General features: G+C 38.1%; 1 protein-coding gene across 4 annotated transcripts in view; it reads right to left on the bottom strand.

Annotated features, from left to right (window-relative positions):
- AP2B1 (adaptor related protein complex 2 subunit beta 1) overlaps positions 1-25,202 on the bottom strand; it is a 126,395-nt gene that overhangs the window by 55,774 nt on the left and 45,419 nt on the right. For all 4 annotated transcript variants that reach the window (XM_015078452.3, XM_015078454.3, XM_015078453.3 and 1 more), the window contains exons 10-14: positions 23,813-23,928; positions 23,164-23,329; positions 21,597-21,695; positions 12,969-13,228; positions 1,593-1,785 (exon numbers count right to left, since the gene is read on the bottom strand). In XM_015078452.3, the coding sequence (XP_014933938.1) occupies positions 1,593-1,785; positions 12,969-13,228; positions 21,597-21,695; positions 23,164-23,329; positions 23,813-23,928 (834 nt within the window). The remainder of the gene's footprint in view (positions 1-1,592; positions 1,786-12,968; positions 13,229-21,596; positions 21,696-23,163; positions 23,330-23,812; positions 23,929-25,202) is intronic.

The raw sequence follows: 25,202 nt of genomic DNA, 5'->3' as shown, positions 1-25,202 counted from the left end.
TATATAAGCACATAACATGTCTGTTTCTTTCTCCACTAAAGTGGGTCAAGAAGAACAGAAAATCCTGAGCCAGAGCCAGACAACATTAAAATATAGGGCTTCTTTCTCCCCTCCATCCTTCAAGCTTAATTTGTCATTCTTAGGTTCAATGAGTCCATTATGTTGTCACCCATCAGGTAAATTAATAAGTAGGGCTGTAAGGCATACACTTAAGAAGGACATAACACATAACCTGTGGGTGATTTGTCAACAGAACAGGAAGAGCTATTTCAATGTTTATGTGGGATTCCTGGAAGTCTCCGTTATTATTTCAGTATTCACTGTTCAGTCTCATGAGACTCCATAGACTCTTCTGAGTCTACAGGGAGGCTATACAGCCATGTAGAATGATCACACGAAGAAGCTATTTTTACATAATCAGTCAACTCTCCTCATTAAAAATATGAATTATGAAAAGCAAATGCTTACTTTGCCAAGAAAGACAATAAGGAGTGCTACTTGCATCCCTATGAGCTGGAGTCCAGAGCTTGGTCAGTGTACAGACTCTGAAAGCAGTGACTGTCCATTAGTAAAATGCACAATCCACAGAGATAGGACCGTAACCCTATTTTCTCAGATCCTCTGCCAGCCAAAAATTAAATGCACCTGTACTGGCTGGCATAAATCCCAGACATAATGCATTATGCAATCTCTGAGAACATGTATTTTCCTATCTATGGCATGTCTTCCAATTTCTCATGATGGGAAATAAGTTTGTTTGGATGTCTTTACATACAAATGTGCAAATGTCTGGCTAAAAGAGTCCCTCTAATTCTACCTCAGTTAAAAACCTAGTTTCCAGGGAGCCATGTGATGTGACCTGTTATTTTTCTAGTCTTTGCTACACAGACGGAAGGTTATCCTTAATATTTCTCATTTATCTTGTACAGCAAGAAAAACTAATTTTAGTTCCCACTGGTAGCACATAGTCACAGATACTCTGGACATTGGAGCCTTTTATTATTAGAATCCTGGAAGCTAATTAAATTGGAAGTATGGGTGGGAGGAAGGGCGGGGTGGGCAAAAAGAACCAATCAAGCAGTACTTCCCAACTGTAATCAAGGTACGTTTTTTTACACAAATGGCTCAAATGGCTGCCTCAAAGCCTTTCAGAATTAGGGCATAAGCCAATAAAATATAAAAAAGCCAAAGGTTTGAAAGACTCAAGATAAGATAATCTCTCTGAGATCGTTTATATGCTGTTCAGGGAAAAAGGAATTATAGGGGCTATCCAGAGTTAAGAAGCAGGAACAGTAATAAGCTCTGGAAAGGATACTAAATATTAAGATTGCTGAACAACAGGTTGGCTAAACATCACAAGTTCTATTTAGAGGCAGGGCAACAAAACCATCCTGTGCATTTGTAAATGTGCCCCATACCAATTAATTAGTATCAATTAATTCTCTGAAGACAAATAATTCTGTCCTTTATCAAAGGACGTTGCTCTGCTCATCAAGGAAAGGTCTAGTTCTAAAAAGCTGAAAAGTCCTAAAGCTTTTTAGCACATCAAGAATTAAAAATAACCAAAAGAAAGACAGAAGAAAGATACTCACCAGACTATCTAGACCTCCTCCCAAGAGATCCACTGCTCCCATCTGCATTGAGGACACCTGTGGCACATTGACGGGGGGACCGAGGTCAAGGTTTAAAAGGTCTCCTAGAAGGTCACCTTGAGAGGGGATAACCTGAGGCTGTTCCAGGTTGGTGGCAGTGGTGGTGCCAACAGGGCTGTCACCCGCATCAGTGCTGCAGTCACACACACAAAGAGGAGGAAAGAGAAAAGTCAGTTTCACCTGGGACATAATAACAAGGCAACGAATGAACGTGAAATCTATAAAACACAAAAGGGGGGAAAAAAACCTCTTATTTTATAATAATTCGTTAATACACATGAAAAGATGACAGCAATTCTTACTTTTTATCAAAATATAGCTGCTAAAATGAAACTAAATGTATACTACAGAACCTCATCAGTCAATTTTAATTGAGCACCTACTCTAAGATATAGCACCGTAATGAGAACCCCAGGGTTTTCCCATTTTTTTTTAAGTTTGCTTATTTGAGAGAGAGAGCACGAGCAGGGATGGGGCAGAGAAAGAGGGAGACTAAGAGTTCCAAGCAGGCTCTGTGTTGCCAGCGCACAGAGCTCAATGTGGGGATTGAACCCATGAACTATACGATTATGATGTGGGCCGAAATCAAGAGTCAGACACTCAACCGACTGAGTCACCCAGGTGCCCTCCAGGGCAGTATGTTTAAAACAGGAAAATATATTTCCTGCCCACAAATAACTTATACTCAAACAACAACAAAAAGCAGCATTTACAAAATGACTGAAAAGCACACTTACTGTGTAACAGGTAAAACCGAGTACCATAGGAGTGCCTGCATACTGACAGGATAGAGAGACAAAACCAGGTGCAGCTGATTCTAAAAGCTTCTGAGAATGATGTTATGACTGGCTTTTGAAGAACAGAACAGTTATGGGGAACTACTAGAGAGAGACCTTCCCAAACGGAAGGAATGGTTAGTGCAAAGGCACAGAAATGAGCAATCTGACAACAGAGGTGGTGAAAAAATTGTACTGGCAGGATAAGAGATTGGGATTAAGATTTTGGGAAAGAGAAAATGAGGGAGATAAAACTTTGGAAACTAGCCTGGGAAGTTAATTTTTTGTGATAGGCAATACAGAATCACTTTGATTTGTTGAACAAAGAACTAAAAATATCATAGAAACACTAACAGCTGTATGGAAAATGGACCGAAGATGGGAGAATGAGCATGGGGATCAGCGAAGAGTAATCTAAACTGCTACAGCCACCACGCACGAAAATAAAAAGTGGCGAGTGCCGAGACTAGGTGATGTTGGGTCAACTGGATAGCTGTGTGAGAAAAAATGAGCCTTGACTCCTATTATCTCACAAAATAAAAATTAAAGAGACATAGCAAACATAAATGTGAAGCGCAAAACCGAGGAGAGGACCTTGATGGCCTTGAAGTGGACAAATGTTTCTACAGAAAACACTAAGTATAAAAAGGAAAAAAAAAAGTGATGACCTGGACTTCATTAAAATTGAGAGCATCTTTTCTTCAAACAACACCATTTACAAAAAACGAGTCTTTGTCTCACAGACTACAGAAAGATGTTTGCAATACATGTGTCTGACAAAAGACATGTATTCAAATCACATAAAAGATTCCTACAAGTCATTCAATCATTACATAAAGAATTCCTACAAAGAGAACTCATTAAAAAATAAGATCAGACATGTCACAAAAGAGGATCTACTACCTAAAGTAGAGGGTCCTCTACCAAAAGCGGATCATGTCTATAAACATGAAGAGGGACTTAAGCCATCTCTACTCAACAGGAAAATGCAAATGAAAACTAAAACAAGGCCTTGCCACACATCTGCCAGAATGGCAAAAATTAAAATAACTGACAATCCCAAGTGCTTCTGAGGATGTGGATCACCCAGAACTCTTATACACTGCTAGAAGGAGTGTATTTCCTGATCACTCAGGAAAACTGGCAGTATCTCGTATAGCCACTGGGTCATCTTCTATGACCCAGCAATTCCATTCCTAGGTGTATATACAGGAGAAGTAAGTACATAAGTCTATCAAGACATACATAAGAATGTTCATAGCAGCGTTATCCATAAGAGCCCCAACATACATACAACTGACTTATATCATGTTCAAGAATAAGCAAGGGCTCCAGGGTGGCTCAGTCAGTTAAGCATCCGACTCTTGATTTCGGCTCATGTCATGATCTCATGGTTCATGAGTTTGAGTCCTGTGTCGGACTCCACACTGACACCACAGAGCCTGCTTGGGATGCTCTCTGTGCCCTGCTCTGTCTCTCGCTCTCAAAGTAAATAAACCTAAAAAAAAAAAAAGAAGCAAAACTGTAGTGATATAAGTTAAAACAATGGTTATCTCTGGAGAGTGGGTATTAATGGCAAAGGGGCATGAGAAATCTTCTAAGATGCTGGAAATATCTGATCAGGGTGGTGGTTATGATTATATACAAATGTAAAAATGTGTTGAGCTATACACTAAAGGTTAGCACAGCATTAAAATTACTATAAATGAGGGGTGCCCGAGTGGCTCAGTTGGTAAAGTGCCCAACTTCAGCTCAGGTCATGATCTCATGGTTCATGAGTTCGAACCTGCATCAGGCTCTGTGTTGACAGCTCAGAGCCTGGAAACTGTTTTGGATTCTGTGTCTCCCTCTCTCTCTGCCCCTCCCCCAACTGCATGCTCGCTCTCTCTCTCTCTCTCTCTCAAACATTAAAAAAAAATTTTTTTTAAGATTACTATAAATGATTTATCTATTTAAAAAGTGGGGAAAATCCCAGGAAGAAAATTCTAGGCTGAGATGGTTTCACTGTGAATTCTTCCAAACATTTAAGGGAACAATAAAGTCAATCCTAGATAAATTTTAAAAGAAAATAGAGAATTACAATTAAGAAAGTCTGAAAGTAGTTCAGACTGCTTATTCAATATTAATTGTACTTTGTGAGGCTTGATAATTTATTGTCATTAAAAAAAAATCCTTATCTATTGGAGCTACCAGTAATGTACTTATGGGTGAAATGATAGGAGGTCTGGAATTTGACTTAAAATACTCCAGCTCCCTCAAAAAATAAAAAATTGTGGGGGTAATGCATGAAACAAGATTGGCAATACAGTGGTAACTGTGGAGGCTGAGGGACAAGGAGACATGAGTTTGCTATACCACCCTACCTTGCATGTTTTCTAAGATTTACATAATACAAAGGAAAAAAAAACACCGTAAAAATTCCTTTAACAATATTTTCTTGAACATACACGAAAGAAGAGTGAATAATCAAATTTGGAGAATAAACAAAAACTAAGAAGCAAAAAACTAGTGATGTTCCTCATAATTACAGAGAAATCTGAAGGGATGATGGGAAATACAAATGTGGTTCCATTGTTACGTTTCAAGTAAGAAAAATAAGTCAAGAAGTCTAACAGACAGCTTAGGAGAAGAGACTGTAAGAGAGTACCACGGGGTGTGGTGTAAAGAGTAGACGGTCTAGATTAAGAAGACGAAGATCAGGTATTGGCTCCAATAATTACCAGCTGTGCGATCTTGGGCAAGTGACAACTTCTCTGAGACAAACTTTCCTCATCAATAAAATGATAACAATGTCATCAAAACACAAGGATCTATTTTAGGGAGGATGAAATGAAAACATGGTGTAAACCGTAAAGCCTTGTAATAGATCAGCGGTACCTATGTTTAGATCAGTTTCCTAAAGGAATAAAGAGAAGCACAAACAGAGAAGGTTCAGAATGAGTCTTGCAACACCATCAAGATTAATAATCAGAGAAAAGAATGAACACAGAATGGCAAAGATAAAATACAGAAAACCAATCTAAGAAAGATGACTTAGGAGCAAAAAGTGTCAAGGAAGCCAAGATAAAAAGTATCTAGACTGGGGGAAGAGAGGCAAAAATAGCCAAAAATTAATAAGGAAGTCAAAAAGGGAAGCGATTTCATATACACCTGCCAAGAAATATATGAAATCTCTATAAAATATATTTCTGAACATGAAATTCTATCATCTTATGACATGTGCCATTTAAGAAGTGTTCTGTCATATTATCAGTACTTCTAAATAGAAGGCAGAATAGGTAACAATGCACATAAATTCCTTCCATGAGAAGGTAAAGTGCGTTAGATGAAAAGAAGTAAACATTCCTATGGTTTCTACAAGAAAATGGTAAATCATTATGCATTCTAAATGACAAACACAAGAAAATAAACGTGAAAATGTTTCCCATCATGAACTCCTGGGAAATAACTGCTTAACTGTCACCAAAGCAATATTTTTTAAGGTGAGATTTTTCTAAATTAGACTACTATTTACCATCTCACATCTCTCCCACAGCCCTGAGAAGCCAAGTTTAATAAGCAATACCCAACTCAAAAGCACTTTTCCCTTTTCCAAGTGGTTTTAAAAGATTTAGTTTAGTAACCATTTTTAGATCTCTAGAAGAGGCAGGATAAGGTTTTACAGTGTAGCTGTATTTCACGTCAGAGGCATATCACTTCTTAACTGCGTGATGCAGAAGAGAGCTAGGTAATGTCAGTACTATTATGGATATGCCATTTGCAGCAATATATCATCCCTATTTAAAAAAATGTTTTTAATGTTTATTTATTTTTGAAAGAGAGAGAGACAGGTGAAGTGTGAGGGAGGGAGGGGGAGGGGCAGAGAGAGGGAGAAATGGGACTTGAAGCAGGCTCCAGGCCCTGAGCTGTCAGCACAGAGCCCGATGCAGGGCTCAAACTCAAGAACCGTGAGATCATGACCTGAGCCAAAGACGCTCAACCAACTAAACCACCCAGGCGCCCTATTATCATCCCTATTTATTTCAAAAGGGATTTTTATGCATTTGTGTTTCCTTTAAAAAAAAACAATACAAGCACAAATGGACAAAAAAAATTACCTAAAAAGCAACCACATAAGGAATTGTGAAGGTAACAAATTAAAGACTATTAATCAGATAAAGACCTTATGTAAGAGATTGTGTTCCTTTTTATGGTTTAAATATTGGTTCTTGTGTTCTAGAAAGGGTTGTTTTTATTTCTTGATTTGTTTCACTTTCCCCATCCAAGGGTCAAAAGTTATCAGGAGAGGGGCCCCTGGGTGGCTCATTCGGTTAAGCATCCGACTTTGGCTCAGGTCATGATCTCACAGTTCATGAGTTCATGAGGTAGAGCCCCGCATCAGGTTCTGTGCTGACAGCTCAGAGCTGGAGACTGCTTCGGATTCTGTGTCTCCTTCTCTCTCTGCTCCTCCCCTGCTCATGCTGTCTCTCTCCTTCAAAAATAAATAAAAACATTAAAAAAAAATTTTTTTTAAGTTATCAGGAGACAGGTAATTTAAATGGCATATAAATATGGTTATAGAGGCAAGGTAAAAACAAAATCCCTATTTATTACCCAAAATTAAAGAACAGACTAGGAGACGGATGAGATGGATGAACTTAAAATTCAAATGATCACATCTAGAGAAGGTTAAATATATTTGCCTACAGGCAAAACACCCTACTGTTACAAGGCCTAATCCTTAGGAAGCTACAGCTCCTCTGGGTGAAAATCATAGCACCTGCCCTAAAACCAAAGAGTCAACTCAAGTAAAGACTAATGAATATTAATTAAAGATTTGCTTGGATGTTGACCTTTCCTTTTTGTTTATCTGTGCGCACAGTCTGTTTAAACAGAGCTGAAAATGTTGACTACGCTAATTTGTAAAACAATAAATCCTACACTCTGGCTACTCTGAACCACTTAAACAACAATATGTATTAGAAAATGGTACAAGACACACATTAATCACTTTAGTCAATCTGGGATCAAACTTAGGTTTAAGGTTTATTATGATTAAGGAAGGAAAGAGATTCTGAAAAAATTCCAAGATACCCATTCTAAGAGTTTATTAAATTTATTAAATTAAAATTAAAATTTTGAGATCAGTAAAAAGCAAGAAAGAGTTCCATGCTACCAGAGAACCTGTTCATAATAGAATTCCCTTGATATTATGATCAATTTGGCAAAAAAGAGTACAGGTAACTGAGAAACTGTCTACACTGAATCTAGGCTATTATTATTCTTTTAATTCAAGCATAATTAACATACAGTGTTGTATTAGTTTTAGGTGTACAATATAATGATTCAACAACTCTATACATTAATCCATTGCTCATCAAGTATATTTTTATTTTGCCCACCCCCCACCCACCACCCCTCTGGCAATCACCAGATTATTCTCTATATTTAAGAGTCTGTTCTGGGCACCTGAGTGTCTCAGTTGGTTAAGAATCGGACTTTGGCTCAGGTCATGGTCTCATGGTTTGTGGGTTTGAGCCCCGTGTTGGGCTCTGTGCTGACAACTCAGAGCCTGGAGCCTGCTTCAGATTCTGTGTCTCCCTCTCTCTCTGCCTCTCCCCTGCTCATGCTCTCTTTCTCAGTCTCCCAAAAATAAATAAATGTTAAAAAAAAAAAAAAAAGTCTGTTCCTTGTTTCTTTTTGGTTTGTTCATTTGTTTGGCTCCTTAAATTCCATATATGAGTGAAATCATTGGTATTTGTCTTTCTCTGAGTGATTTATTTTACTTAGCATTATACCTTCTAGGTCCATCCATATTGTTGCAAATTGCAAGATTTCATTCTTTTTTATGGCTGAATATTATTCCATAGTGTATATATACCACATCTTCTTTATCCATTCATCTATAGATGGACACTTAGGTTGCTTCCATATCATGGCTATTGTAAATAATGCTGCAATAAACATAGGGGTGCATGTGTCTTTTCGAATTACTGTTTTCGTTTTCTTTTGGTAAATACCCAATAGGGAATTAATGGATCATATGGTAATTCTATTAACTTTCTGGGGAGCCTCCACACTGTTTTCCACAGTGGCTGCACCAGTGTGCATCCCCACCAACAATGCACAAGATTTCCTTTTTCTCCACATCCTACCAACACTTGTTATTTCTTACACGTTTTTGATTTTAGCCATTCTGAAAGGTATATAGTAATATCTCATTGTAGTTTTATTTTTTTTAATATTATTTTGAGAGAGAGAGAGAGAGAGAGAGAGAGAGACAGAGAGAATCCCAAGTAGGCTCCATGCTGTTAGCATGGAGCTCAATGTGGGGCTCAATCTCACAAACTGTGAGATAACGGCCTGAGCCGAAATCAAGAGCAGGAAGTTTAACTGACTGAGCCACCCGGGTGCCCCTCTCACTGTGGTTTTAATTCACATTTCTCTAATTAGTGAAGTTGAGCATCTTTTCATGTGTTTGTTGGCCATCCTTTCTTTGTAGAAATGTCTATTTAAGTCCTGTGTCCATTTTTAAATTGGATTGTGTTTTTTGCTGTTGAGTTGTGTAAGTTCTTTATATACTTTGGATATTAACCCCTTATTGGATATATCATTTGCAAATATCTTCTCGCATTTAGTAGGTTCCCTTTTTGTTTTGTTGATGGTTTCCTTTGCTGTCCGGAATACTTTTATTTTGGTGTAGTCCCCATGGTTTAATTTTGCTTTTGTTTCCCTCACCTGAGGAGACAGATCTAGAAAAATGTTTCCTTCGGTCACAGAAATTACTGCCTATGTTTTCTTCTAGGAATTTTATGGTTTCAGGTCTCATATTTAGGTCTTTAATCCATTTTGGGTTTATTTTTGTATAAGAAAGAGGTCGTTTCATTCTTTTGCATGTAGCTATACAGTTTTCCAACACAAAACCATGGGTTTATTTTGGACCATGTAATCAGTTCCATTGATCTATGTGCCTATTTTTGCGCCAGTGCCACACTATCTAATTGCTACAGCTGTGTAGTATATTTGGAAATATGGGATTGTGTACCTCCAACTTTGTTCTTATTTTTCAAGACTGCTTTGGCTATTCAGGGTCTTTGGTGGTTCCATACATATTTTAGGATTGTTTGTTCTAGTTCTGTGAAAAATGCAGTTGGTATTCTGATAGGGATTACATTAAATCTGTAGATTGCTTTGGGTGGTATGGACATTTTAATAATATGGGTTCTTCCAATCCAAAGGCATGGAATATCTTCCCATGTTTTTGCTGTCCTTAATTTCTTTCATCAGCATTTTATAGTTTCCAGAGTACAGGTATTTCACCTCCTTGGTTCAGTTTATGCCTAGGTATATTATGGTGTGGTACAATTGTAAATGATATCGTCTTAATTTAACTTTCTGCCACTTACTTATTAGTGTATAGAAACGAAACAGATTTCTATATATTAATTTTATATCCTACAATTTTACTGAGTCCATTTATTCTGGTAGTTTTTTGGTGGAGTCTTTAGTGTTTTCTATATATAGTATGTCAGTTGCAAACACTCAAAGTTTTACTTCTTCCTAACTTGGATGCCTTTCATTTCTTTTTCTTGTCTGACTGCTGTACCCAGGAAAGTGGAGAGAATGGATATCCTTGTCTTGTTCCTAATCTTAGAGGAAAAGCTTTGTTTTTCACCACTGAGTATGATGTTAGCCACAGGTTTTTCATATACGGCCTTTATGTTGAAGTATGTTCCCTCTAAACCTACTTTGTTGAGAGTTTTTATCAGGAATGGATATTGTATCTTGTCAAATGCTTCTTCTGTATCTACTGAGGTGATCATATGGTTTTTATCCTTTTTCTTGTTAATGTGATGCATTATGTTAATTCATTTGTATTCAGTATTCACAAATACTGAACTATCCTTGCATCCCTGGAAAAATTCCCGCTTGATCAAGATGAATCATTTTTTAATGTATTGTTGGATTCAGTTTGTTAGTAGGTTGTTGAGGATGTCTACATCTATGTTCATCAGAGACACTGGCCTGTAGTTTTCTTTTTTTGCAGTGTCTTCTTCTGGTTTTGGTATCAGGGTAATGCTAGCTTTATAGAACAAATTTGGAAACTTTCCTTTTTCTTCTATTTTTTGGAATAGTTTAAGAAGAATAAGTAGTAACTATTTGGCAGAATTCACCTGTGAATCCATCTGGTTCTGAATTTTTGTTTGTTGGGAATTTTTTGATTACTGTTTCAATTTCATTGCTAGTAAGGGGTCTGTTTAAATTTTTTATTTCTTCCTCATTCAGTTTTGGAAGGTTACAGGTTTCTAGGAACTAATACATTTCTTCTAGATTGTCTAATTTGTTGGCATATAATTTTTCATACTATTCTAATGCTTTTTATTTCTGTGGTGTCAGTTATTTCTCCTTCATTCCTGATTTGAGTCCTTTCTCTTCCTTTTCTTGATGAGTCTGACTGAAGGTTTATCGATTTTATTGATTTTTTCAAACAACCATCTCCTGGTTTCCTGGATCGATTCTTTTTTGGTTGTTTTTTTTTTAAGTCTCTATTTCTTTTTGCTCTAATCTTTACTATTTCCTTCCTTCTACCAGCTTTGTGCTTTTTTTTTTTTTTCCTAGCTCATTTAGGTGTAAGGTTAGGTAGAGATTTTACTTGCTTCCTGAGTTAAGTCTCAGGAAGGTATTGCTATAATTTTCCCTCTTAGAACAGCACTGCTGCATCCAACTCTGTCTAAATGCTCTAATCAAAACAACACAGGGTGACTGAAAGGACAAAAAAAGCAAGAGCCACCTATATGCTGCCCATAAGGGACTCACTTCAGACCTAAAGATGTGCAGCCTGAAAATGAAAGGATGCAAAAACATTTACCATGCAAATGGAAGCAAAAATAAAGATGGGGTAGCAATACTTACAATGGACAAAATAGACATTAAAACAAAGATCATGACAAGAGACAAAAATGGGCACTGGCTAATGATAAAGGAAACTATCCAACAAGAGGATATTACGATTGTAAATATTTATGCACCCAACGTGGCAGCACCTAAATACATAAAGCAACTATTAACACACATTAAGGAAGAAACTGACAGTAGTTCAATAACAGCAAGGAACAACACCCTGCTTACATCAGTGGATATATCATCCAGGTAGAAAATCAATCAGGAGCTTTGAATGACACATAGGACCGAATGCTTTTTTTTTTAGTATACGAAATTTATTGTCAAATTGGTTTCTATACAACACCCAGCGCTCATCCCAAAAGATGCCCTCATCAATACCCATTACCTCCCACCCCCCATCAACCCTCAGTTTGTTCTCAGTTTTTAAGAGTCTCTTATGCTTTGGCTCTCTCCCACTCTAACCTCTTTTTTAGACGGAATGCTTTTTAACAGATATATGCAGAACATTCCATTCAGAATATACCAAAACAGCAGAATACGCATTTTTGTCAAGTGTTCTCCAGAATACATCACGTTAGGCCTAAATTCAAAAAAACTGAAATCATATGCATCTTTTCTGACCACAATGGTATGAAACTAGAAATGAATCACAAGAAAAAAAGCTGGAAAAGAACATAAATACATGGAGGCTAAATAACATGCTCCTAAACAATGAATGGGTTAACCAAGTAATCAAAAAGGAAATCAAAAACAAGGTGACAAATGAAAATGAAAACACAGTTGTTTTCATTTTGCATACCAAAATCTTGCGGATGCAGCAAAAGCTGTTCTAACAGGGAAGATTATAGCTGTATAGGCCTACCCCAAGAAGCAAGAAAAATCCCAAACCTAACCTTATACCTTAAGGAGCCAGATAAAGAACAGAGCCCAAAGCCAGTAGAAGGAAGGAATCTAGGCTGCTCTTATAAAACAATCCTGTAAATATTATTTCACTAATAGCTTTATAGCACAAAAGCAGTATCTGCTAACTTTATCCATAAGCTTCTACCAAAGTTACACTAAAGCAATAAGATAGCTAAAGGTACGTATAGTCTTTTTTTCCAAATTTTCAGCCCTGAAAAGATTTCTAGCCTCATCTGGGGACATAAACAACTTTCAAATTTATCAGTTTAGAAGGTCTTCACCAATGGGGACCCTGGGTGGCTCAGCTGGTTAAGAGCCCACCTCTTGACTTGGGCTCAGGTCATATCTCGCAGTTTTTCGTGAGTTCGGACCCCACATTGGACTCTCTGCTGACAGTGCGGAACCTGCTTGGGATTCTCTCTCTCTCTTTCTCCCTCTGTCTCTACCCTCTCCCACTCATGCTTATGTCTCCCACTCATGTCTCTCTCTCAAAATAAATAAACTAAAAAGTTAAAAAAAAAAAGTCTTCATCATTTTCTAAAGCTGTTATCTTACCTACTTCCCAAATTAGAACACAGAAGAGCCCTTCACCTATTATGTATGTGGTCACTGGTATTCAGATGGAGACCCCCAGGGCATTATAGTAAGTTTGCAAAATGCATACCAAATTCTTTTCTAGGCTATAACAACAGGAGGAAGACCAACTCTGTCTAAAAGAGTTACTTCTCACTCAAAACCTAGTTCACCTGCTTACCTCCCATGATGTATTGGCAAGTGTTTGCGATGGATTCCATGACTTCCTTCCACAAAAGCATTGGGAGGCTTATGGTATACCGAGGCCAAAGATCCAATGTGGCATATTAGCTCATCCAGCAGAGTTGGCTCAATAAGATCTGTCTCCTCAGAGATCAGTGGCTTCTCAGACAAGACTACTTCTTTGGCTGTGACAGGGTCCGTTGAGAGAAGGCGCCAATAAATATAGCCCCGGTCTCGAAGGTCAGGATTATCAGAATCCTAATGAAAGGCAAGGGCAAGAAGGTTTAAATGGAAGTTTTCTCCATACAGAAACCCAACCTGTTAGATTTATATTAAGGCAATGCTGTAGTGGTTTATAAAGTTGGCTGTTAAGATATTTAAACTCAACACAAGATATTTAAACTCAACACAGTTTTAATACAGTCATAATTCTGTAATCTCTAATGTTCCAAAGAATTTAAATATAAATCGAGATGGGTTAGTTCTAAGACTAAATTTCAAGGGAAGATGGGAAATGGAAAATAAAAGTTTAATTTGATAGAAATTAACTCCTTGAGACAGCCTTGGAACATCAAAATAATTCTTTAAAAAAAAAATTTTTAATGTTTATTTTTGAGAGAGTGAGCAAGGGTACATGTGTGTGAGCAGGGGAGGGGCAGAGATAGAGGGGGAGGGAGACACAGAACCCGAAGCAGGCTCCAGGTTCTGAGCTGTCAGCACAGAGCCTGATGCAGGGCTCGAACTCACGAACCATGATATCATGACCTGAGCCAAAGTTGGGACACTTAACCGACTGAGCCACTCGGGTGCCTCCCCCAAAAATGTTTCTTAACTGCTATAAACATCAGCAGGATTATTCATGAAATAGATTTTAAAAATATTTCACCCATACCTTCTTTCTTCATTCAAATATTTATTAAGTATCTCCTATGGAGACACTGGCTAGGCCCTGGAAATAAAGAGATAAGACACATAGTGCCTGACTTTAACAAGTCCAGAATACTAATTATTACAATATAGTATGAGAGGTACTACTATCTAAAATAATAAATGACTGTTAAGGAGAGCGTGGAACTAAACATTTCCCCAAGGGGTGACCTTTTAATTTAGTGGTCTTGTTTTTTCTGTGGTAGTTTTAAAATAATTTTTATTCATACTCATGGCTAAAAAAAAATTAATCAGTGCTATATCACAATTAGAAGTTTGTAACATATCGGAGTGCCTGGGTAGCTGCCAGTTGAGCGTCTGACTCTCGATTTCTGCTCAGGTCATAATCCCAGGATCATGGGATTGAACCCCCTGTCAGGCTCCCCACGAGGTATGAAGCCTGCTTGGGATTCTCTCTCTCTCTCTCTCTCTCTCTCTCTCTCTCCCTCTGCCCCTTTCCCCTACTCATGCTTGCTCTCTCAAAAAAAAAAAAAAAAAAAAGTTTGTAATATAAAAATAAGTCTCTGGGGCACCTGACTGACTCAGTTGGTAGAGCACATGACTCTTGATGACGGGGTTGTGCATTCAAGCCCCACACTAGGTGTGTAAAAACAAAATCTTTAAAAAAATAATTTTTTTGTGTGTTAAGGACAAAATCTTTAAAAAAATAATTTTTTTGTGTGTTAAGGACAAAATCTTTAAACATATGTATATATTTTAATAAAAATAAATAAAAATTTTAAATCTCCCCCAAACATCCAACCCTTCCCCACTTTACATCCCCAGGATAGCCATTTTAACAGTGTGGTTATGTGTCCTTCCAGAGAGCTCCTAAGCATACATATATCCATTTTATATAAAACCAATTTCACATTATATATACTCCTCTGCAAGGTATTTTCCACACTGGCATATACACCTGCAAACTTCCCCAGTATATACAGCACTGCAACATTATTTACTAGTGCCCTATCAATGGACATTTAGGTTGTTGCCTCTTTCTCCCTCCTTCCTGCCATTCATGCATTCATTTATGTGAACATCACAAAGTAGCGATAAATATCCTGGTATCTACCTCTCAGAGTATGTCTATATGATGGCATTCCAGCTGTTTTAGTGCCACAACAGTAAGTCGCTGTTTCAGTATCTGTATTTAAAATACACATACAAAAATATTTTCTTCAAAAGTAGGCCAATTTGAGGGCTTCCATGTGAGTTTCTAAGTAAGCAGATAAACTGATTCATGAGTTGGCCACTTAAGGCACTTAACACCCAGCTTAATAAACACTAGCAATGACCCCGATGGTTTTGACTACATGGTTTCCTATGGTTTTTCTTAGTCATGTATTGTTTAATTTGTGCCCACAGTGGACCACTGGTTAAAAACAAGAAAGCATAAGGGTGCGCCCCTGGGTGGCTCAGCTGGTTAAGCGTCCGACTTTGGGTCAGGTCATGATCTCATGGTTCTTGAGTTTGAGCCCCACAATGGCCTCTGTGCTAATAGCTCAGAGCCTGGAGCCTGCTTCAGATTCTGTGTCTCCCTCTCTCTGCCCCTCCCCCGCCCACTCACTCTCAAACAAATAAAAATTTTAAAAAGCATAAGGAACACTGCAATACGGCAAGTTAGTTAACAGAATATCAAAATGGTAAATATAACTCAAAAGAATCTTGATCACATTCATAGGTTGTGTTACATAGCATATAAAAATGTTTGTAGTGTTTGAAATGCCAGGGTTAAAAAAGGGAAACAGTGATAATATTCAATTTACATAAGTTGTTTTGTTTTTGAGAAGTCCGGTAATTGGTTTATAAATAGGCTGAAATCTTACTTATTTTACTTGGAAACAAAGTTTGAACATCACAAAACATAAGTTGACTTTTTTTAATGTTTATTTTTAAGAGAGAGTGCCCACACGCGCATGAGCTGGGGAGGGGCAGAGAAATAGAAGATCCAAAGCAGGCTCCCCAATGACAGCAGAGAGCCTGATGTGAGGCTTGAACGCAGGAACCGAACTGTGACATCATGACTTGAGCTGAAGTCTGACGCTTTAACTGACTGAGCCACCCAGGCACCCAAAACAAGTTGATTTTTTAAAAGAATAGACTACCAGTTTTTTGACGTATCAGGTCAGGAAAGCAATCCCCACCCCAGCTTTTGTTGATACATAAAAGTTAAATCTTAATTTATATATTCAATCCCCAAAGCACACCATTTAAAATTTGTATACTAATTATGCTTTTTATTATACATAATTAAAATGAATACTGCACATCACTTGCCCAGGAAAATTCAGTCTTCTGTCTTCATAGATTAGTAATATTGTTGAGGTATTAAACTATAATACAATTTAATAATGTATGGATGAAAACTGACTACTTTTTACTTCAAATTATTTCTCTTTTCCATTATGTACATACTTAACCAAATGCAAAATTAATTAATTAATTAATTAATTAATTCCTGTGGGGATTCACAAAACTATGTACATCGATGATAGAAGTTTGGAGTCCCCCTATACTCCACAAATTCAAAACACGGCAATAAGGCAAAATGCTACATATAGAATCCCTGGATTAAAGGGTATATGCACCGTAAATCTTTACAGACACACACTTTAAAAATATGGTCCTGTGAGAAATGAGTGCAAATTTTCCAAAGCCTGAAGCTAAAGAACAGGCAAGGATCTTCACTGTTCGAACGTCGCTATTCTGAGGGCTGATTTGTTAGGCTTACTGTAAGCTGGTCAACACTGCCTCACTATTTATATGGAGGCCACAAAAAATCAGGCCCAGTCAAAACATGTGACATAAAAATTGAAACTTTTTATGATTTTAAGGTGCCATTCCATGTTTGGTGATTCGGAAAATTTGGTTTTGGATCTGCTTTTCTGTTAGCCCCCCTAGTTCCTGGCCAGGATCTGGGAAAATAGTACATTTCTTTTTTTTTTTTTTTTTTAGTCATCTTTATTGAGATAAAACTGACATATAACATTGTTTAAATTTCAGATATACAATGTGTTGTTTGGTATGCTTATATATTGCAAAATAATTACTGGTGTAGCATTAACTAATATATTCACCATGTCACTTAATTACCATTTCTTTCTTGTAGTGAGAACATTTAGGATCTATTCTTTTAGCAACTTTCAAGTATATAACACAGTAGTAACCATAATCATTATGATGAGCATTAGATCCCTAGAACTTATCCATCTTCTAACTGGAGGCTTGTATCCTTGACCACTATCTCCCCATTCCCCATCACCCCCCAGCTCCTGGTAACCACCATCCTACTCTGTTTCTATGAATTTGGCATTTTTATGTTGCACGTATAAGTGAAACCAACAGCATTGGCTTTCTTTACCTGACTTATCTTCCTTAGCATAGTGCCTGTAGGGTCCATCCATGTTGTTGCAAACCACAGGATTTCCTTCTTTCCCATGGCAGAGTAACATTCTATGTGTGTGTGAGTATGTATGTGTGAATACCACATTTTTTATTAACAGGAGTGTGACTGTTTTGTTTTTTTTTTAATGTTTATTTATTTTTGAGAGACAGAGACAGAGACAAAGCATGAGTGGGGGAGGGGCAGAGAGGGAGACAGAATCTGAAGCCGGCTCCAGGCTCTGAGCTGTAAATACAGAGCCTGATGCGGGACTCAAACTCATAAACCGTGAGATCATGACCTGATCCAAAGTTGGATGCTTAACTGACTGAGCCACCCAGGTGCCCCAGAAAAATAGTACATTTCTAAAAATTTAAGAGCTTCCAAAATAATTACCAGGCATGCTCGAAAACAGTAAACTGTACTATGCATCAACATTATAACATACCAGGAAAGTCACTCAGTGGCAGATTCTAGGGCCACATCACGGAAATTTTCATTATGTCAGGATCAGGCCCAGGAATTTACATTTCCAGCAAGCAGCACAGGTGATTTTGATGATGGTGTTCTCTAGCTCATAGAGAAGTCTTCATCTTAATTTTTCTTGAACATACCATACAGGGTAATTATTAAAGTCTGGACACTTCTGTGTGTATTCTTAACTGATTGCTCTATAACTACCAAAGCAGAGAAGACAAACCTTTGAAATGAAGCCTTGGATTCAAGGGTTCATTTCCTTTTCCTGTAATAATATTTCTAATTAACCACCATTTTATTTAAAGTTAGAAGCACAGAGGCACCTGGGTGGCTCAGTCGATTGAGAGGCTGACTTCGGCCGGCTTCGGATCTCATGGTTCTTGAGTTCGAGCCCCACGTCGGGCTCTGTGCTAACAGCTCAGAGCCTGGAGCCTGTTTCGAATTCTGTGTCTCCCTCTCTCTGCTCCCTCCCCACTTGCACTCTGCCTCTCTCTCTCTCAAAAATTAACATAAAAAATGTTTTTATTTAATAAAAATAAAGTTAGAAGCATAAATATTTCACATTACTTCACTGAATTATCAGCACAGGTTAAAAAAAACACACAAAAAAACCCAGTATTAATTAACTCTATTGTTGAAATGGGAAAGGAACAGTATTAAAAAGAAATTTGCTCAGGCACGTCTCGAACCAGGGATGGAGCAGAAATAGAACTCCCATCACCCAATTCAAATGAACACAACTTAGGGATGCTTGGGTGGCTCAGTTGTTTAAGCATCTGACTTCGGCTCAGATCATGATCTCACGTTTTGTGAGTTCAATCCCAGCATCAGGCTCTGCACTAGAAGTGCAGAGCCTGCCTGGGATTCTCTCTCACCCCCTCTGTCTCTGTCCCTCCCGGACTCAGGCTTTGTCCTTCTCTCAAAATAAATCAACTTAAAAAAAAATTAAAAGTAAATAAACTTAATTAACACAACTTAGCAGATCACACTGCCCTCAACTGAAATTGGTACCTAATAAATTATTAGGTTCCTAATATTGGTACCTAACAAGTTATTAGGTTCGTATTTCACAAACTTGGAGGGTAGGGGTGGGGGGCACAAAACAGAGAAAAAAACTTACAGTGGAAAAGACTTATATACCAATGTGCTCTTCTTTTATGGTAACTCCTCAGATCTCATTAACTGGACAGAAAAGGGTTGGCTAGAAAAACTGCTTAATAATTATTTACAACCAAATATGAAATAATCACCTACAATGATCTTAAAACCACTAAGTTCGCTTGCATGTACTGGCTTATGCACAATAGTGCTTCAGAGAGGGAAAGCAAGGAGTACGCAGTCTCAAAGTCATCCCTGACCTTCAGGCTAGAGAAGCAGCACAGCATGATAGATAACAGCAAAGACTCTGGAGCCAGGCTACCTGGGTTTGACTCCTCACTCTGCCACATACTAACTGGGCCTATGTCTCAGTTTCCTCATCTATAAAATAGGAATAATAACAGTATCAACCATTACTGAGATTAAATTAACGTATAAAGTCCTTACAAGAATGCTTGGTACATAGTAAGCACAACAAAAATGGTTATTATTAAAGATTTTATACTAGTCCTTGTACAAAAAGTCTCAATCAGGAATATCTGATGGTCTACTTATACCCTGCCCTAGTCCCAGAAAAGGACTTAGCAAAGCTTACAAAAATGCATCCAGGACTAGAGAGCATAAATCAGAACTAGAAACAGAAAAATGCATGCCACAATGACCTACACATTTTCTACAAGAGATCCTTAAATTTGACTCTAAAGTTTCCAACTCATATGAGCATGAAATCTAGTTACATAAGCCATTCAGAGGGTCAGTTAACTACATACCTACCAATGCTTAGGAGAATCCAAAACTGGTTAGGAATTTGTTTGATGGAACCTCATAAAGAAAAAAAAACATATAATGGAATAACAAATGACTTTGACAACAGATCCAAATAGGATAGTTTCTCATGACAACCCTACTATTAGATGAATGTATCGGTATAATTTAGTAAATGTAACTTAATTAAGGGTCAGGTACAATGCAGTCTAGATACCCAGCTCTCTACCAGTCTGGCTTGATTCAGTGGCGAATTTTATCTGTAAGAACAGAGAGTCCTTGTATTATTTAAGCAATCCTCCCTAAACACTTTATCTCAGGCAAATTTTGATAAATAACAGGAGATAATCTGACAAGAATCCAAAATACAGCTGTCTTGTGACGCCTTTGAAATACAGACCCATAGGCCTTCAACAGACCATGGAGATGGAGATAGGGTTGAGAACCGGTGACTACAATGGAACCTACCAAGGACACTTGCTTGATTTTAAGACTATCCCTATCTAGAGATAAGCAGGGAGAGAGCAAGGCCCAAATTCTCTTTAGAAACTTGTTGTAAATCCACCTTAACACAGATACAAATGGGTGATCAAGGGTCTACACTAAGAAGTCTAGAAGGCTCGGGCACTGGGGTGGCTTTGTTGGCTAAGTGGCTGACTTTGGCTCAGGTCGTGATCTTGAGATCCTTGAGTTGTAGCCCTGCATCGGGCTCTGTGCTGACACCTTAGAGCCTGGAGCCTGCTTTAGCTTCTGTGTTTCCCTCTCTCTCTCTCTGTCTGCCCCTCCCCCATTCACGCTTTCTATTTCTCTCTCTCAAAAATAAAGATTAAAAAATTTAAAAAAAAAAGTCTAGAATGCTCAATTCAATACAGGTATTAAATAAGCACTGCCTTGATGGTTATAGAAATTGCTTTGCTTCAGGCAAAGGAAGATGTTTACAAGGGAATTTTTTTTTAAAGAAACATTTCAAAGAATGCTTACAAATATATATTAAAGGATGTAAAATTAATAATAGGAAAGATAACAGATAAAAGTACTATGAAAAGATTTCAAATTTTGATTATCTACCACTATACAGAGATGAATAAGAAAAATGGTAAACTGAATATCTAAATCCGATTCCATGTGTCGACACACACCTGAACTTCTGACGGCCTGCTATAGCCAGCCAGTTCTCAAATTCAATTAAGAACATAACGAAATTATGATGAATTGATGATTGCTATACTAGTTACAGTAGATAAAATAATTGTTTTGATTTCTGTGGACCTAAAATGGTGACAGTAAATCTGTGGCCTCCAGTTGCCACATTTCTGAAATCAGAACTCATCCTAGGGAGGACCAAAAATATCGAATAATTAAGGAGGCAGGATAAGCACTTTAAAATTACTTAAAGAGAAAGGCAATCAATTCTAGAAGGTAGAAAGAACAATATCGGAGACCTTTGTTGAGGCATTTACCAATATTAAATCATTGTACTTTCATTTAGAAGGTGAAATTAAGTTACCCAGAAGGAGTGAGACTTAAGTGAGTCACCCAGTACTGTGAGACTCAATGTCATTTTCACACACTGTAGGTCATTCATTAAAAGTAAAATATCTAAGTTAAGCCCATCTAAGTTCAACAGAAACTGGAGCCAGTTCATTTAAAAGCCACCGAACTATAATTCGATGTTATATGTATAAGAGGCACTATTTTTATATTTTAACAGGATCTAAAGACTGCGCCCTTTCCAATTAAAATCTTCCCAAATGAGGGGTGCCACACTGGCTTAGTCGGTGGGGCATGTGACTCTTGACCTTGGGGTTGTGAGTTCAAGCCCCAACTTGGGCATAGGGCCTACTTAAAATAATAAGTGAATAAATAAGTAAAAATAAATAAACAAATCCCCCCAATTGAATCTTCTCAGAGTTTCATGATTTCCTCAATATAAAAGCAGACAAATCAAACCCATGCTTTTTCTAGATTTCATACCTGTGTTGCCAAACTCAAGACTTGCTGTACCAGCTCCTGTGTTTCTGATGGTTTCTTGAGAAACAGCTTCACTATGGCAGTAAGCAGAGTGAGCTGCACCTATGGGGATGTAATTTAACAGATAAAATGAAAAGCATTTACATTACTCCCTACCATTATTTCCAAAGTAGTGCTTACCCATCTACGAATTACTACCTGGTCTTTCTAAGCCTGGGTGGCTCAGCCAGTGGAGCATCAGACTCTTGGTTTTGGCTCAGGTCATGATCTCAAGGTTTGTGAATTTGAGCCCAGCATCAGGCTCCACACTGGCAGTACAGAGCCTACTTGGGGTTCTCTTTTTCCCTCTCTCTCTCTGCCCCTCTCCCTGCTCATTCTCTCTCTCTCTCAAAAATAAATTAATTAAAAAAACAACAACCCAAACTCACTAGCCTCTTGTCCCTAAATTGCATTTTTGGCACAAAAAATTGCTTATTTATTAAATCCTTTATATTCATTTCCACCAAAAGATACAACTTGGGGAGAAATTAGGGAATTATCTGTCATACTAGGGCAAGAGCCAAAAAACAGTAAAACTATGCCAGATCACAGCTAATTAAAAATGGGCTGCTGAAGGGTGCCACAGTGGCTCAGTTGGTTAAGCTCTGGTCATGATCTTGTGGTCCATGAGTTGGAGCCCCGTGTCAGGCTCTGTGCTGCCAGCTCAGAGCCTGGAGCCTGCTTCAGACTGTCTCCCCATCTCTCTGCCCCTCCCTCATTCACACTGTTTCTCTCTCTCAAAAATAAATAAACATTAAAAACAATTTTTTTAATGTAAAAAAAAATATGGGCTGCTGAACCATACACAAAGCTATAGGCTTGTATGTGTTCCTTGTATAGGTCTATTAAAATTACTATGGTGGATTACATACATGACCTTCAATGTGCAATGAGTGCAAATGCCAGGGGAAAAGGGTTTTATAATTTATCTGCTTCTCTGTGCCCACAGTTCCAAGGTCAGGTCTCTCCATTTTGGTAGAGGAGAGACAGAAGATGGGAAGAAATCTAGCTATCCAGAGAATCTTTTCAAACTGCACATGCCAACCCTCACCGCAGCTCTAAGCAAAAACACCTGCTGGAATGAGCCACAACCATTACGAACAGGGATAGGTCATCATCTTCCAGTGACAGAAAATTAAAAAGTGCTAATTACTGCTCTCAGCCATTAGTTGTTAAAGTGTGGTTCTGGACCACTAGCAGCAGCAGCACCCTGAACCTGGTAAGAAATGAGAATGCTTAAGCCCATCTCAGACCCACTGAGTCAGAAACTCCAAGGGTGGGGCCAGCAACCTAACCTGTGCTTTAACAAACTCTAGGTTCACTAATGTTTGAGAACCACTGGTCTAAGGCAGATTTGCTCCATAAGAAATCAGCACAATTGAAAAGGTTACCAATTCTCAACACACACACACACACACACACACACACACACACACACACACACACACACACACACACCTAAGTGCTCAACCTTTACTTTCCCTGAAAATTTCCCCAAAAGATCTGACACAGGACACAGGTGAGAACTTACCTGGGTGCTTTCATCATGAAAACCTTCCAGGAAGCTCTCCAGTAACTCATCTGCATTGTCAATTCTCTCAGCATATTCTCCCACAATCCAAATCATAGCTGCTCGAGCATCTGGTTCATCCAGCGAGTCTAAGTTCTCACACAGAGTGGCAATGATGCTTTCATACCTGATGTAACAAAATCAACTATAGTTATTGAGGGCACAACTGAGAAGTGTATTTAACAATGAAGGCTAAAAAAAAAATGACCAACAAGGTACCCTAAACCAAACCACCAAACTATAAAGGCTTTTGGTTAAGAGAATGCACAAGTTCGGGGCGCCTGGGTGGCTCAGTCGGTTAAGCGTCTGACTTCAGATCAGGTCATGATCTCACGGTTTGTGAGTTCGAGCCCTGCGTCGGGCTCTGTGCTGAGTCTGGAGCCTGCTTCAGATTTGGTCTCCCTCTCTCTCTCTCAAAAATGAACATTAAAAAAATTTTAAATAAACAAAAGTTATTTTTCATAAGGTATCCATTTTAATAGGATTTTTAACAAAATATCCTATTATGACCAGTTACATTACAAAGAATAATTTATACCTAGCCAATTTCAAAGTGCCTTACACATTGCCTATATGGCTGGAAGAAGAGGGTAGAAGTACTTGTACATACTTGTTGGGGTATTTCCGAAAGATGTCCCTGATGACAACAATTGCCTCTTGGACCACATAATTCACTTTGGTCTGGATGAGATCAAGCAATGTGCTCACACACCGCTCTGCAGATTGCTATGAAGAGGAACACAATAAATGACAAGTCAGACGATCTCTCCAATAATGCAACCTCAATATAAAAATAGCTTTGTGACATACATGTGCACCAACGAAGCTAAACTAAAAGATCAGGCACCTAATTTGACCAAGCTACACTACAGGCTAGGCTATCTGATGGAGATACACAGAATTTCCAGATAAACCCCAAATTTTATTCATTGCAAAAATATACTTGACAAATGAGTTGGATCAAATGATAGTTGTATCATCTTGGATAGCCAAGAGAATAGAAATGAGAAGAAAGAATATGTCAAGGTAGGAAGAAAGAATAAGCCAAGGTAGATCTTTATCTGGAGTTCATGGCTTTAAACCTCTTGAAATGAGGGGTGCCTGGCTGGCTCAGCTAGAGGAGGAGCATGCAACTCTTGATCTCAGGGTAATGAGTTCAAGGCCCATGCTGATTGTACAGATTACTTAAAATTAAAATCAACCAATAAAACAAACTTCCTGAAATGAAACTGCCAAATTGCATATGTGCATATAAGCATATTTTCCAGGGAGTGGATTCATAGCTTTCATTATATTTTCAAAGTTATCTGTGGCTCAAAAAACTCTTAAGGAAAATTTGCCATCTTTTGAACTATATAACTGAAAGTCTATGGCCTCAGATAAACTGCAATTTTCCACAGCCTTTAGTTCATCTATAAAATAGAACTGGATCTATTAACCTTTTATTAATGAAGGGAATATGGGAGAATACAAGTGATAAAACTAATGTACTGAAACTCTAGGTCATAGTTTTTAAAAATTTTTTTAGCGTTTATTTATTTTTTGATAGAGACAGAGCATGAGTGGGGGAGGGGCAGAGAGAGAGGGAGACACAGTATTCAAAGCAGGCTCCAGGCTCTGAACTGACAGCACAGAGCCCGACGTGGGGCTCGAACCCACGAACTGTGAGATCATGACCTGAGCCGAAGTTGGATGCTTACTTAACCTGCTGAGCCACCCAGGCATCCCTAGGTCATAGTTTTTAAAAAGGGAAAGGTTTCGGACAAGAGACCCTAAAAATCAAAGCCTAATTTATCATATCTCATGATGCACTCTGATGGGTCACTCCATTAGATGCCTCTTGATAAGATGCAATACAAAGTACACAGCATCAAAAGAGATACTTTTGCCTAACACTGAACATGAACATTACCAACCCTCTAGATTTAATTATTTACAGGGGATGACAGAATGAGATAAACAACATCACTAAACTACACCAGCAAAATCCAGACTCTGGA

This window comes from Acinonyx jubatus, chromosome E1 (assembly GCF_027475565.1).
Source record: "Acinonyx jubatus isolate Ajub_Pintada_27869175 chromosome E1, VMU_Ajub_asm_v1.0, whole genome shotgun sequence".
Lineage (NCBI taxonomy): Eukaryota > Metazoa > Chordata > Mammalia > Carnivora > Felidae > Acinonyx > Acinonyx jubatus.
Note: the sequence above shows the minus strand (reverse complement) of the source record. Positions and strands in the feature narration are given on the sequence as shown.